The sequence below is a fragment of the Mirounga angustirostris genome, unplaced genomic scaffold (genome assembly GCF_029215605.1).
Source record: "Mirounga angustirostris isolate CCGP_5_RB_7025 unplaced genomic scaffold, mMirAng1.0.hap1 SCAF_2, whole genome shotgun sequence".
Taxonomy (NCBI): Eukaryota; Metazoa; Chordata; class Mammalia; order Carnivora; family Phocidae; genus Mirounga; species Mirounga angustirostris.
The window spans coordinates 81,192,029-81,207,488 of record NW_026991710.1 but is presented as its reverse complement, the minus strand read 5'-3'; the positions used below and the strand labels follow the sequence as shown (position 1 = coordinate 81,207,488).

The window sequence follows — 15,460 nt, the reverse complement described above, 5'->3', positions numbered from 1 at the left end:
TTCCCAATGGTTACTACTTATGTACAGAATGGTTTGGATTGTTTCCACAGTTCTCCACCCTCCCCCCATTGACGCTTTATTTGGTATAACTGTAAACTCACAGAAAAGTTGTAGGTATAAAAATAAAACAAAAAACACCCCATGCACCCTTTACCTAGATTCAGCTATTAGTAACATTTTACTCCACTTGCTTTATCATTTATTTTCTTTCTCTGTCCCTATTATGTGTATGTTATACTTATTTTTGAGGGTCATACAAATGCCATGGCCCTTTATCCTTAAACCTAGGTATTTCCCAAGAATAAAGATATCCTCTTATATCACCATCACACAGTTATCACCTTTAGTAAATTTAACATCGGTGTAATACTTTACTCTGCCTTCCATGTTCCCATTTTGTCAGTTGACCTCAATAATGTCTCCTTTCCAGTACAGGATCTCCTCAAGGGTCAGGTATTTCACTTAGTAGTTATATCAACTGCAGAGGGGTTTTGAAAGGTCTTTTGATCCAAGGAATATCAGGGTTGAATTGAGCTCAGAGGGATGACACTTTTAAGGGATCAGCATATTTCTATCTCATTTTCTTTTGGCTGTTGGGGGAAAAAAATCAAAACAGTTGCCCATTCTTGATATAAAATTTGATTTCTGAAATTGTAGTGCAGTAGCCAAAACATTTGCAATGATGAACAAGATACTTTGGGTATCTTTAAGTGACATTTTTTTTTTTCCTGTTATACTTTACAGTAGCTCTAGGTCACACAAAATAGTATTTGAAGGTGGAAAAAGTGGTAGTTATTCCTGGCCAAAGCAAAAGCCATGCAAATATTTTGATTGGTTTCTAAGCACCAGGTAGATGCATTGCATGAAGGAGATAAGGCCAGAGGGTTCTCTAGCAGCAGAGCACACTCTTGTCTCTGCCTGCTTTGATTTCAGCTGTGGCAGTGGGTTACATTCAGAATTTTCCATGGAAAATTACCTTGAAATCTTTAAAAATCAACTTTATTTATGTATAATTTACACAAAATAAGCATTTCTAATGTTCTTCACTTGTTCCTGAACATCCAAGTTTCCCTCTAACACTGTTTTCATTTCATCCTAGAGAGATGATCCTTAGCATTTCTTGTGCAGACCTGGTGCAAACAGATTTTCTTAATTTCTCTTATCTGAATATGGCTTTATTTCACACTCACTCTTGAAGGATATTTTGAGGGATGTAGAATTTTGTTCGCAAACCTTTTCCTTTCAGCTCTTTAAAGATGTTCCACTGTCTTTTTGTCTTTGTGCTTTCTGATGAGTAGTCTGTGATCAATCAAACATTAATCCCCTATAGGTGATTTGTCATTTTTCTCTAGCTGCTTTCAAGAGTTTCTCTTTATTTTTGGTTTTTAGCAGTGTGGCTATGAAGTATCAAAGCATGGTTTTCTTTGAATCTGTCCTCTTTGGCATATTCTGAACTTCTTGAATTTATAAATTTAATTTCACCAAATTTGGGAAATTTTAATCATGATTACCTCAAATATTTTCTTCCCCATTTTCTCTCTCCTCTCCTCCTGAGAGTCCAGTTATATGTATATTAGACCCTTTCATATTGTTCATAGATCCCTCAGACTCTTAATTTTTTCAATCTTTTTTTCCCCTTTTCTTCTTCAGACAGGATAATTTCTATTATCTATTTTCAAATCACTGACTTCCTTTTGTCATCTCCATTATGCAATGCAGCCTAGTCAGTAAATTTTTTCTTTAAGATATTTTTCAGATAAAAAATTTCTGTTTTTAAATATTTTTAGTTTCTATGCTAAGATGCCTCTTTCGTTTATTGTGAACATATTTTCATTTGTATCATTGAGCATTATTGTAATAGCTGTTTTTGGCTAACAGTCTGAACATCTAGATCATCTCAGGGTTGGCTTCAGCTCTTGAGAATTGATCACATATTCCTTGTTCTTCCTATATTAAGTAACACTTTGACTCATATAAAAAAAAGTAACATTTCTTTTTCTTTTAAATTATTTCAAAAAGCAGCTTATTTTTCTGAAGTCATTTGTTTACAGAGAGCTCTATCTACTGGAATTTATCTGTTTTGGAGAACCTACAACATGCAGGAAAATATACATACATCTCTGGAATTACTATTTTGAACATAGTATGTTCCTTATACCATGAAAACCATTATCTTGCAGACCAGATAAATTAAAAAGTGATTATTAGTATTTCAAAAGAGATTTTTTTTTCTTTAAAAAGATTTCATGGGAGGGATGCCTGGGTGGCTCAGTCAGTTATGCATCTGCCTTCGACTCAGGTTATGATCCCAGGGTCCTGGGATGGAGTCTTGCATCAGGCTCCCTGCTCAGAGGGGAGCCTGCTTCTCCCTCTGCCTTCTCTGCCTGTGGCTCCCCCTGCTTGTGCTCTCTCTCTGACAAATAAATAAACAAAAATCTTAAAAAAAAAAAAAATTTTGTGGGAAAGATTTTAAGTTGTACTGAAAGGCTTTCAGACATCTTAAAAAAAATAGCAGAGCCATTACTTCTAACTAAATTTCAAGCTAAGACCCAGTCTTGAATCCTCTAGACAATTTAACATAGGAAGCCCCTCCTAGACAATTTAACATAGGATATCCTTGAGTTTGGGTGCTCTGAGTCCTACTGCTAGGTTCTGAACACTTTTTTTTATAATCCTTAAAGCTCAAGTAGTTTGAAATCAATGAACACTTTTGTTTATAAAAGTTCGATTATCAAACAACTTTTGGGCCATCTGTCATATCAAGCAATTGCATTTCAATTCATAAGAAGAAAAATACAATGAAAGAACAAGTTTCTTTTAACTTTGTTTTTAATATTTTTAAGGACTGTGAGTGTCCACTTCTGTTGCTTGTCTTCTTCATGCACTGTTTCTCAAAGAACACAGGCCTCATTGCCTAATAATGTTATAAAAAGTGTATGCGTGGTTGGTTACATATTGTCCTATTTTAAAATGTCTTTTGGAATTCGGGTAGTTTTATAGATATCATCTCAGATTCCTATCCATCCCTTTCAGATAATTTTCAATAACTGTTTTCCTTGTTGTATGGAGCAGTTTCTCAATATAAGGTGTGATAGAGAGATATTATAAGTAACTACTCACTGTCAGAGTTGCGAATGGAATATAAACTTCTAAAATTTTCAGTCTCATTTCCTAGACTCATTGGTTTTATTTGTCTCAACAGATTTCAACAATGGAAATCTTAGTAACCATGATGACACAAAGACAGTACTGACTAAATAGTAGTTTAAAAAAAAAAAAAATGTCTGTCACAGACGGTTCTTATTCTGATTTTGCTGAAACTGAGTATGTAATTGCGAAGAGAGAAAAGTATCTAGCTCCTCCTTTTTAAACTATCTCCCCTCTCTATTTTGGGAATAGCCTTATGGAGCTGAGGGTCAGTTCATGTCCCCTCGTGGAATTCTGTTTTTCTCTTTCTTGCTTAAGCTGCTATATTTTGTAAGCCACAAATCCTTGAAGGGAAATATATGTTTCATTGAAATGTTTCCTACTAGCTTCATGTTATGTAAAGAAATGAAAATATAATCAAGGGTGTGTGCTCTACATATGCTTTACTTTGTCATTAACTGAAAACAAGCTTTGCCTTTAGAGTATGGATAATAATTTGACAATAATTATTTGGTCACCTGCTTTAAATTTTTAAAAATTTATAGCAATTTTTCTTATTTCTTTTTTACAGTCTGTAACTGTAACAGTAACAAATTCAGACACAGTGAATGACATTATCAACATGTCACTACCAATGCTAGGAATAACTGTAAGTTCCCTTGCAAACTATTTTTAATTTAAAAACCATCTTTGACTTTTGAGATTTGTGTGTGTGTGTGTGTGTGTGTGTGTGTGTTGTGTACCTCCCGTTATAAGACAGCTGATTATTATACATATCATAGTCATATTTTGTCCCCCAGATTTAGAAATTGAAGGCAGCAAAGCTATATTATTAGCCTATACATGGGTGCTCTTCTTGTCTTCCCATTTTAAATTTTCTGCGAATTCAAAATCATAGCATAAAATTGGGCTATAATTTTAGAGTGCTAATAACAACATGCAGTTTATTGTATATATTTTATACACAGACAATAAAATATTTCTAAGTTTCTAAATATTTCCTCCTCTATTGGACTCTTCTGTCTGTGTCTTCGTTCCTGATTCCTCCCCATCCCTGTTTACCCTGGTCATCACCCAAGGACTCAATCCCAGTTAGATGAATCCTAAATTATATGTTTTGTTGTACATTTTGACATAAAGACCACATGGCTAGAAGCTACCTCCTCTTGATGCAGTTCCTTGGGATGAGGCGGCTCACACCCCTTATGAACTGGTAAAGAGGACAAGTTCTGAATAAGACCATGATCTGGGGGCAGTTGCGTACATATCACTTTCATCTTGTTTTGGTTTTAACGGCCTGTTCCTTTATGTTTTGATGGTGCTGGTGTGAGTTGCTGGATTTTTTTTTTTTTTTTTTTTTTTTGATGAAAAACATGGACATATTTGAGGATGAGGTTTTCTAAGGGAAAAGAGCGGGAGAGTGATAGTCAGATGGACAGAACTGAAGGGAGCACTTGTAAAGCACAGCTTCTTATATAAAATCCTCTATAAATGCAAAAATGTCTTGCTATTATGACATGACATAATTACAAGATTCTTACTTAAATTCTGTCTGACCCAATGGTATAATAAAGCCCCTTAAAAATTCAGAGCAACTGGAATTTAGCATAAGAAATCAATGATTTCTGTACAAACAAAATTTAATAATATATCTGAAATAAAATTGAATTTATAGGTACTGAGTAAAGCACATATCTACATTGATTTCTAACCTGTATGATATATATACCCTAAATAGGAATTAAGTCTTAGAAAGAGAGTGAGTGGTTTTAGGGATGAAGTTGAGGAGATTGATTAATGATGAAGCTCATTTTATTTCATGTTTGTGATTTTCCTTTGCATAAAGTGATCAATCTCAGCACACAAAGAATTTCTGTTTTAATGAAGAATTGGGGTTATTTGGCTTTATGTATGCCTGATTTAAGGGATCCCAGCATAGCATTTCCAAACCCTACCCTACCTTACTGGCTCTCACGAGTTATTTGCAATACAATTTTGAGCAGATTTAGCTATGTGTGTGTGTCTGTGTGTCTGCGTGTGTCTGTGTGTGTGTCTGTGTCCATACCTATGACCTTTCTTCATAAGGGCAAGACCATGATTTTGAATCAGGAGTCCAGGGCAAGCATAGTACCTATCACCAACAACTCCACGTCAAACATTTTTTGCTTTAGTCTCCTGGAAGACTCTCTAAAATAGTTCAGCGATCTTTATAATTTAGATGTGTTTGTTTCAAGTAGGACTTCCAGGTTTACTGGGCGGTAATTCTGCTGGGAGTAATTGTTTTCTGCATCTGATATGTTGTCTAGGTTAGAGTCCTTGTTCTTTCTCTCCCTGAAGTGGGGCTTGCCTGCACCAAAGCCAGTGGCTGACTTCAGTCCACTATCTCCTCAAGGCCTCTTGGGCGTTTGTCTCCTTTTGCCCAGGGCTGCTGAGCTATTGATGCCTTTCAAGTTACTTTGCTCAGGAATAGTCATAGCAGGGTATATGGCTCTCTGGACAATATGCATGTCAGGGCAGGGACATTTGGCGGCAAAAGCCAGCATTATCCAAGGAATCTAGAGACAGCGGACGGCAGGACTCTGAGATTAGAAGTTTCCTCCTTAGCGAAGGGGCACAACTGTGATTTCTTATGCCATGGGCCACCCACACCGTGAGGGGCTGATTGTACTGTGGTTTCCTGGCCTTTATCAAAAATGACAAGAACCTGGGACGGTCCACTGGAGGCTATGAGGGAACAAGTTAACAAGTACTGTAGCTACCTCCATGGACCAAATGGCATTTATACTGGCCCCAATTCTTCCTTTCTGGAAACAGAGAAATGCAAAGGAAATGTGTTCTTCAAGTACTGTGAAAGATTTGTTATGATGCATAGTTCTTTTTGTTTCCAAGGGCTCTGAGAAAGACTACCAGCTGTGGGTGAGTGCTGGCAAGGAAGCGTCCCCACACCCACTCACTGGTAAGTGTCAGGGAAAATCTAAGATGGGATTGATTAGGTTCAAAATTGTAACTCTACATCTCAAAGTAATGGTTGTTCTGTCTTCAGCTTAAATACCCTTAAAAGTGAAAATCACATGCAATATTCACTCTCACGTTTATTAAAGAATTACCAGGTGCTTACTTTTTCCCAGGCACTGAGGACATCTCTTCATTCATCAGCTTAAGGTCTAGTTAGGGAGAGAAATGTAAATTTTTCGTTTCTACTTCATTTTACCTGACAAACAGAGCTGTCTTAAAAATTTTTTTGTTTATTGTTTACTTACTTATTTACTCACTTAGGTATGAAAGCAAAGAATTGGAATTTCTTTTTCCCATCCATTTATTTTTCATATTCCAGTCTTGAATTCCAGTTCCTAACAACTAAATAGCCTCTATTTTGTGAGAATCCGCTAAAATCCAATCATGTCTCTGAATCCAGGTATAGGTATGTATTTAACACCTGCTCTGTGCCCAGAAGTTTTCTCAGCATCATAAAGAAAATGAGATAATCACATTTAAACTCCTCAAGTCTTCACTGACTAAACTACCTGCACTTTGCTGTTTCTCAGGCTTTTTCCATCACTGTTCTTAAGGTTATTGATAAACAGATTACACCTCTCCTAAAGTAGTTATCAGCACAAGTTCTCTAAAAAAAAATCTTTGGATTAGCAAAATTGTTCAGTGCTTACCAGAAATAGAAGGATTAAAAAACCAGAGAAAAAAGAGAGGATCTGTAGCAGACCTTGAAGTATAGTAATGTATGGTAATGGTGACAATGATTTCTGCTAGAAATCTTAGAGCATTCCTTCTTACATGCATTTTTCAAAATCTTTTTAATAATCCTGTGAGGCGGGATGCCTGGGTGGCTCAGTTAAGTGTCTGCCTTTGGCTCAGGTCATGATCCCAGGGTCCTGGGCTCCTTGCTCAGTGGGGAGCTGCTTCTCCCTTGGCCTGCCACTCCCCCTACTTGTGCTCTCTCTCTCTCTCTCTGACAAATAAATAAATAAAATCTTAAAAAGAAAATAATCCCGTGAGGCTATTACTCTTTTTCAAGTTATCTAAAGAATATTTTCAAGTGATCTGGAAATCTAAATAACCAATTTCTTTCTACGAAATGTATATTCCCAGTCTTAGAATACAGAGAGTCACCAAGGGCATAGCTGAGGAAAAAAATCCCCCCCACCATTTCATGTTTCATATTAATATTGACATCTCTGTAAAAGTCGGCCAACCACAAAAAGGAAAAAGTCAAATACTTAAATATATTTATTTTAATAAAGTGATTAATTTAGGTAAAACAATAGAGATGATAACTTTTTAGACTTTGAGCAGCTTCACACACCAAGGCAGCTCTAAGGAATCCAGAGAGCCTGTCATTCATGATGATCCATTGGCAGCATTCAAAATGCATTTTTAACCAATGCTCTCAATTCTCAACTGCAGATTATCTCCTGGTTATCTTTGTGATTTGGTTGTATTGCTGTCGTAGAAGCTTCTTTTTCCTTAAAAGAGGGAAGTCACTGTGATTCTTGTGAACACATCACTGACACTGCATCCATGACAGATGAGAAGGAACAGCAAAAGCTCCCCAAGTTACATTCAATAATAAATCAGAAACGACAGAAAGAGAACTTCCATTCTGTTCTTAAAAAATGAGATCCATATCCTATAGCACAGGGTCTTTGAGAATTCTATAGAGAGGAAACAATTTAAAGCATACAAGAACAAAACAAATCACTTGGCAGGCAACTCTCACTGACTCTGGGTGCAGTTTTCCACTCTGTAAACATCGTTTTGCACTTTGCTTCTGGGTTCCCAACACTGTGCAGCCTTCCCTCTGATCATCACCTGGCAGGACTCCCCTTGGAGGAAGGGCAGCAGTGGGAGGGAAGTATAAAGCATAAAAGCAACCCATCCCACTGCCCTTGAGTAGCTCTGCCTCTAGAAATTGACAAAATGAAATGAAAAAAAATCTGCTCAACTGACATTATGTGAGAGAGAATAGCAATTCTTAATATATATGTTCAATTATTTAAAAAATATTACCCACCAATGCATATTAATATATTTACTCTGATCCTTATAAGTTTGTGTGAGGGCAAGCATTTCAAAGGATGAATGTAAGGCTCAGAGGGGTCAAGTAATTTGCCTAAGATGTGCAGATCTCGTTAGTGTCAAGGCAGAAACTAGAAGGCCTTAAATATTCTCAGATGGAAACACAGCAAAAGTCAGCATTGTGCAATGCACTGATGAATCTTTGTATTCCAAGTAAAGTAACATGCTTTAAATTTTTTTTCTCTTTTAAAAATCTTTTCCTTGGGCACCTGCTTTTTGCAAGGTGTCTCCAACAAGAGCGAATATGATGCTCACTCAGGAGGCACAGAGTGAGTGCCAGAAGCCCCAGGAGAATAGCAGCATATACCAGTGTGATGCATACACTCATGGGAAGGGGGATTTGATCAGAGCCATCACCATCAGCCTGAATCTATATTTTTTCCATATAGGACATAAACATCCCTATGGAATTAAAATGAGCCATCTTCCATCTACCACACTGCTGCCGCAGACACCAGAGGACTCCATCTCTCCTTCCACCCTCCAGGAGTCCCTCCTTCTGGAGCAGGGGTTCGCAGAGATGCAAGGCCAGTTCATCCTGAAGCCCAGGCACCCAACGCAGAATGAGCAAGGGAGAGGTGAGCCCCTTCCCTTTCTTCAGGTGTCTTCTCTTGGCTCATGTCTCCACTCTTGCCCACAAATTGAGGACACAGAGCTCACTCTCTCTGTGGGGGGTGGGGAGGAACAGTAGAGGCAAGAACCCCCAAACTGCACAGAATCAAGCTTAGAGAAACCCAAAGGTCTTAAGACCCAACTCACTTCGAGGAAGGTTGTTTGCTTGTTTTAATTCTCCTAGGTAGACTGTTAACTCCTTTCTCTGTATCCCCAGAACACTTTCTACATATAATTATGTGAGTATACATCTGTGTGTCTTCTTAGAGCACAAGCTGTTTGTGGCCTGGAAACAGGTCTTCCCTATTCCAGGGTTTTATCTAGTATCTCAGGCCATCACAGGATGGAATCAAATGACTGCATGGCTTAGACGCACCTGGAATGGAAGAACTCCAGTGGAGTAAAGAGTTATGGAACTGAATTGGATTTATTCTGGGCTTAGGCTGAAGTGGCCTTGGGCTTACAGTTAGAATTCAAGTCTCAATTCTGCCCCCACTTTCCATGTCTGCTTCAGACACAGGTCAAGGCTGGAGCTAGACTGAATGTTTATGGTCAGGGCTTTTTCATCTTCCTTCTTGCTATTTTTTTCCCTACCATTCCAGTATTCTCCCATTGATATTTTTTTCTCTGATGAAAATGTGTTATTCATCTGAGAAGTATTGGGCCAAAATAGAAAGTATTTTATTGTTATGATTGTTATTCTATAAGCACAAGGTTTCAAAAATTTTATTTTTTAATATTCATACCCTAATTCAAGCATTAGGAAACATTAACCCAAATCTTGCCAGGACTGTTTAAGAAAGAATAGGTTTCCATGAAGTTAGCTTGTTTAATCATTCCTATATTTTTCATGGCTATAGCATATATTTTTATTAGTAATAGAGGCAACATGACCTCTAACAGCAAATAATGTACATTATAAAACATCCAGCTAAGCCTGAAAATACCTTGGAGAAAGTATAGGACTCAATGTGTACTTATTTTCTGTATATACTCATAGAGTAGCTAGATATATAGCTTTGTACCAAGGGATACAACATTCTTCTTAAGAGCATTCTTCTTATTAAAGCTGAAGAATGGAATATATTTGGGTAGTTTTAGAAATAATAAAACTAGGGGAAGAGTAGGGAACCCAGGTTGCATACAACAACTCAACTTACATATTAACACGTATCTTCAGCAAATGCATACATTTTGATGTACAGGACTCTCCTCCTGGATTTAAGAATGTGTTTGCTTTCTTTCTTCTCTCCTTTTAAAATGGTAGGGGTATCAATTTCAGGGCAGGAAGAAAGAGCCTTAGTTAAGTAAAGTGGTAGCCATCCTTCATGATTGCCTACCTTCTAGAGGTTGCAAAATTAAATAGAGAATGGGAGTGATGTCTGCTTTGGAGGGGGAAGAGACTGATGTCTAGACTGCCTGAGGCCTTCTGAGCAAGGAAATTACTTTTATCAAGGCTGCCACGAGCCATGCCTTGTGCTGAGTAGTACATTACATTTAGTTCAACGAGTTGTAGGCAGCAGCATTTATGTTAAAGTGAAGCAAACCAAAGCTTCAGAATCTTTGAGTAATCTAACTAGGTGGCAGAACCAGGATGCTTCTGGTTCTTAGATCCTGGTCTTTCTGGTCAGGTGCCATGAGTGTTGCCACCCACGTGAGTGGATACGGTGATGCACTCACTACATCCCAGAAAAGCCCAGTGGACAGGTGTTTATGGGTGTTTGGTGAAATGTTGCTCATTTGTTTATCCTTCTACAGCTTGGCTCCTCTGTGGACTTTTAAAGAATTCAGTTATTTAAGCAGATTTTGGAAGCAAATGTTAAGGTATCTTCTAAGGAAAACATTCGTAGCTGAGCAGTAGAAACTTTCAACTCAGCTTTTCACTGCAGATCACCTTTTCTTTGTAAAGCTCTTCTTCTGCATTCCTTTGATAGAGAATGTTGGGTAATTCAAAATCATCTCTGGAAATTGGGGATAAATCAGGCATTCATAATCTCTCATTGTTTTTCTTTTTGTATGTTTTCTTTCAAGCCTTGTACTGGTATGGTGTATATACATGTATGTTTGAGTATGTGTGAGGAATTGGGTGCAATTCATTGTGGATTAGACTCTTTTCAGTAAATATCAAACATAATTTACAAAAAAAAAAAAGTCATCTCTGGGTAGCTTGGTGGGGTATCACAAAAAAGCACAGTCACCTGGAATCTTACCACATAGCCAGCATGTAATGACTATTTCCCAAGAACCCTGACTGCAGGAAGTCATCCTTGGGGATGGCCCAGAGCAGAGACACCAGAGGCTGCCTGAGAAGTGGGGTCAGGCGGATCATGTCATGAAAGGCAGATCCTTTTGATCATAGAAAGATGAGCACTCAGGGGCACCTGGGTGGCTCAGTCGTTAAGCGTCTGCCTTCAGCTCAGGTCATGATCCCAGGGTCCTGGGATCTAGTCCTGCATCGGGCTCCCTGCTCAGTGGGAGTCTGCTTCTCCCTCTCCCAATCCCGACCTGCTTGTGTTCCCTCTCTTGCTGTCTCTCTCTGCCAAATAAATAAATAAAATCTTAAAAAAAAAGTTGAGCACTCAGAAAGCCAAAGAGGAAACTTAAGGCTGGGAGGAGACTCACTGTGAAAGCAGATGATTAACAAACTCAGCTTGATTTGAATATCAGATCTTTTGAGCTTTTAAAATCAGATCTGACACTGGATGAATCCACTAATCATACTTACCAATAGGAAACAACAAGTTAAGTGCCTCATGATAAAGCCCAACGGGCAGTAGATGGGATTGAAAGCATTGACACTAAATCTGATCAAGTCTCTAGGTTTAACCATCAGTTTGCAGGATCTGGGGAAGAACTCTTAACACCGTAAGAATGCTATTGGCCAATTTCAAAACATGGAAAATTCTACACAAAAAATGCCTCAGTTTCCCTCTTCTAGCCATTGCAGTGAATGTACCGTAGAGTGGGAATGGTGAAAATAAGGTTAAGCGGGGTGCCTGGGTGACTCAGTTGTTAAGCGTCTCCCTTGGGCTCAGGTCATGATCCCCGTGTCCTGGGATTGAGCCCTGCATTAGGCTCCATGCTGGGTGGGAAGCCTGCTTCTCCCTCTCCCGCTCCCCCTGCTTGTGTTCCATCTCTCACTGGCTCTCTATCAAAAAATAAATAAAATCTTTAGAAAAAAAAAAGAAAAGAAGGTTAAGCAAATAAAACAACAACTACTACTACTAATTTCACTTCTTCCTTAGATTACGGGCAGAAGACACTTAAAAGCCGTTTTTTCAGAGACTGGGCCTGTTGTCTGGGCTCCAGCACTAGCCAGCACAGCCAGTGCACAACCCCACCTTCTTCAAAGCCAGGACAGCTCTTTGGAGTTTCCCTCATGGATGTGTGTGATAAAGACAACCTGCCGTTGCCAATTCTGGTAGGTCATCTCCTTTTGGTCTTCTATAGCCCTCCTGAGGAGTGGAAACTCTGAGAGGCTACGTGTCCTCATCCAAATCTATCCCCAAATGGAGAAGTCTTTTGACAGCCCCTGACTTTGGCTGAGAAGCTCTGTTAGTGTTATTTCAAAGAATAGAATCTGATTTAGGTCCTGCAGAGTCATGAGGCAAATACAAGAGGAAAAGACATTCTTCTCCATTCCACTTGGGTCTTGTTTCCACAAAGACATGCGGAGGCTTGTTCAGATCAGTCAAAATGGACTCTGTGTATGTGAGTCTCTGAGAGTCCACCTCATCTTCACACTCTCCCTTCATTGCCTTGCTGAACTCACATGAGTCTCAAGTCTCCTTCAGCGGAGTCTACTCAGTCTAACAATTGTAAACATCTGACATGAGCATAGACTCATCCCCTGGCAAATAGGAATCTGTTAATCCTAACAGAATATGTCAAATGAAAGCCACAGAGTTTGGCCTGTGTTATCTCAAACTGCTGTAGTGACTTGTCAGTGTGGACCTTCACTGAGTATTCGGTGTCTCTGCAAGCACTGTACGGGATGTAGGGAACGTTCTGCTAGCTATGAAGAAATGTATTATACTAGCTAGCATGTTACCTGCTAGCTACTACCCCAGTTCCTTGCATCACAGCAAATTTAGGGGCTAGCTAGGATTATCATCCTCCGCACTGCCTAAACGAATCAGAAAAGCCTCAGTACAGGATGTATGTGCCCCAGCTCACACAATAGATAAGTAGCATAATAGACTTCAGATCCGTTGGATTCCCTGAGTCCAGCCCTTATTAAATTTCTACACAGCAGGGAGAGGACATGAAGATAGAGCAAAAGACAATGAAAGACTCATGAGAAGGGAGGGTAATCAGAGAAGGGGAAGAGAGTTTCTGAGCCTGACTTTAAATGAAGGGAAGGAAATAGAACAAGTAGGAATGGAGTATACAGTCACTTAAAGAGAAATAAACAAATGGGAAATGAGTATTTCCTAAATAGACTTCCATACTTGGGGAAGAGCATCTACGTAAGGGGATAATGAGAAAAGAATGGTCAAGTAGGAAACAGACGGTGATTGCGCAAAGGCCTTGAAGCAGAGAAATTTGATTTAAGAGTGGAAACTCAATGGAAAGGAAAATCTGATTAAAAGAAGTGTTTAAAATGTTTCAGTGTATGACTGTAAAATGGATATTTGGGTAGAAAGTATATAGAGAGACACTGAAAAAACAGCCATCTAAATTGACTTTAGTCCTTTCTGCACGAAAACAGTATACCATTGCATTCCCCTTCTCTTTCAAAACGGAGGCAAGCTTGAGCTCTGCGTTTGGGGATATGAGATGCGATATAATTTCCTTTTCTTCCTACAGGATATGCTTTCCTTTATTAATCAAAAAGGGCCACTCACAGAATGCATCTTCAGCAAATCACCCAATATAAAATCAACTAGGGTCATAAAGGAGAAACTAAATTCTGGGGTCAAAGTGGACCTGTACAGCGAATCTGTTCATGTGTTCGCATCCGTCTTAAAGGTAGGGAAGGTTCTAGCATTATCCACACATGAGTAACTGACGCTATGATTGGTGTCTTTCATCATGACTGCTCAAGAACCATAATGGGCATAATAGATTAAGAACCTGACAAGCTGGTAAACGCTTGATAAATCAAAATTTAAGGAAGCTACTTTAGGAGTTAAAAGCCCCATATGTTAGAAATACTTTCTGTTTTCACTACACACCGCCTACCCTGCCTTCACTCCTGAAGTCGCCATGCAAAATACTAATACTGAAATGACTACTAGTCATGATAATAAATTTCAAAATACACACCAATACATACACACTGTTTACTCATGCAAACATCCTCCCCACCCTCCTAGTGAAGGCAAACTTTCCAAAAGAAATAGAACAGGGAAAGAATTTAATCCATCCACCTTGGCACTTATGAACAGCTCTGAACAACCCTATGTTAACGTAGTAATGACTACAGTCTTAGAATCTCAGTCACATTTGGTCTTCCCTTGTTCCCCGTTAATGTTCGAAGATGTGCTAAATAGCAAAGTCCAGAAATGACTTCGGTAACCACTCCTACACTGGGGCCATAGTGATATCCAGTAGTAATATACATATAGGCATCAGGAGACAGGAGAAGAATGCTGATACATTAGGTAGGAAGATGAGTGTTGCCCTCTGTAAGGTGCGCACATGGAATCGATTTTCTAGCAAGAGTTAGGAGGTTCTTTCCCCGATTCCGTGTTATAAGCACCGACTAGGGAGAGGGTGAGCACTTGTGGGTATAGTGCTTAGACATTTCTAAAGTTTTCTCTTCCTGAAGTTGACGGATCTTGGTGGAGAAACAGACTCTGCAACCTTGGCCTTGATAATATTGTCAAACTAACTGGGAATTGACCTAATCTAGAAATGAATCTATCCTCAGGACCTCAGTGAGTCTACCATTAGACTCTCGACATTTAGACAGTTAAGAAAAGGAAAAATGAAGCAATTGTGAGAGTAGCTTTCTTCCAAGGAGCACACCTACCCCGAGTGAGAAGACCTAGTTCTTTCCTAATATGTGTGCAAGAGCCCACCTGTTTGTGTTTTGATTGTTTCAGGCCTTTTCTTGCTAGAGTTAAGAGCTAGCACTGTGTCTAAAACAAGCAACATGGGTAAGCGTATTTCTGTCCAAGAAGCTAATAGGATTTAGGATGGTCTATAGCCAGACGCTGTCAGTTTGTGGTACTTTGCAAAAAAAGCACACAAAGAAAATAAGTTCCAGATGATAGAAGGGAGCTTTATCTTCATTTCTACCACAGCCTAAGCTCTGCTTTTATGCCTCTAAGATTTAGGGGGAGAAAATCCAAGCACCTGCTGCTGCGTGTGAAAGTCAATAGAGAGTCGGAGCCGAGCTCCGTGTGGGTCACAGTTTGGGTATCTGTGAAGGAAGTGGGGGCTGAACTGAATTTTTTAACTACATATTTTCTCTCTAATATTTCCAATACATATTTTCTATAATATATATACATATTTATTTTTATCTCCATAAGGATTTCCTAAGAAATATCCCAGGAAGTATATTTTTGTTCAATCTCTATGACAAATGGCTCGGTGTTATTGATCAAGGGAACGAAGAGGAGAAGATGACTGCAGCGCGGAGGTAATGATGCAATTATTA

The 15,460-nt window shown here is 38.9% G+C and overlaps 1 protein-coding gene across 1 annotated transcript in view; it reads left to right on the top strand.

The window, feature by feature from the left end:
• LOC135363534 (rho GTPase-activating protein 20-like) overlaps window positions 1–15,460 on the top strand; it is a gene marked incomplete at its 3' end in the record, with an annotated part of 41,747 nt that overhangs the window by 25,591 nt on the left and 696 nt on the right. The window contains exons 6-11 of the mRNA XM_064584016.1: window positions 3,719–3,796; window positions 6,037–6,103; window positions 8,628–8,816; window positions 12,096–12,271; window positions 13,660–13,821; window positions 15,333–15,442. Of these exons, the coding sequence (XP_064440086.1) occupies window positions 3,719–3,796; window positions 6,037–6,103; window positions 8,628–8,816; window positions 12,096–12,271; window positions 13,660–13,821; window positions 15,333–15,442 (782 nt within the window). The remainder of the gene's footprint in view (window positions 1–3,718; window positions 3,797–6,036; window positions 6,104–8,627; window positions 8,817–12,095; window positions 12,272–13,659; window positions 13,822–15,332; window positions 15,443–15,460) is intronic.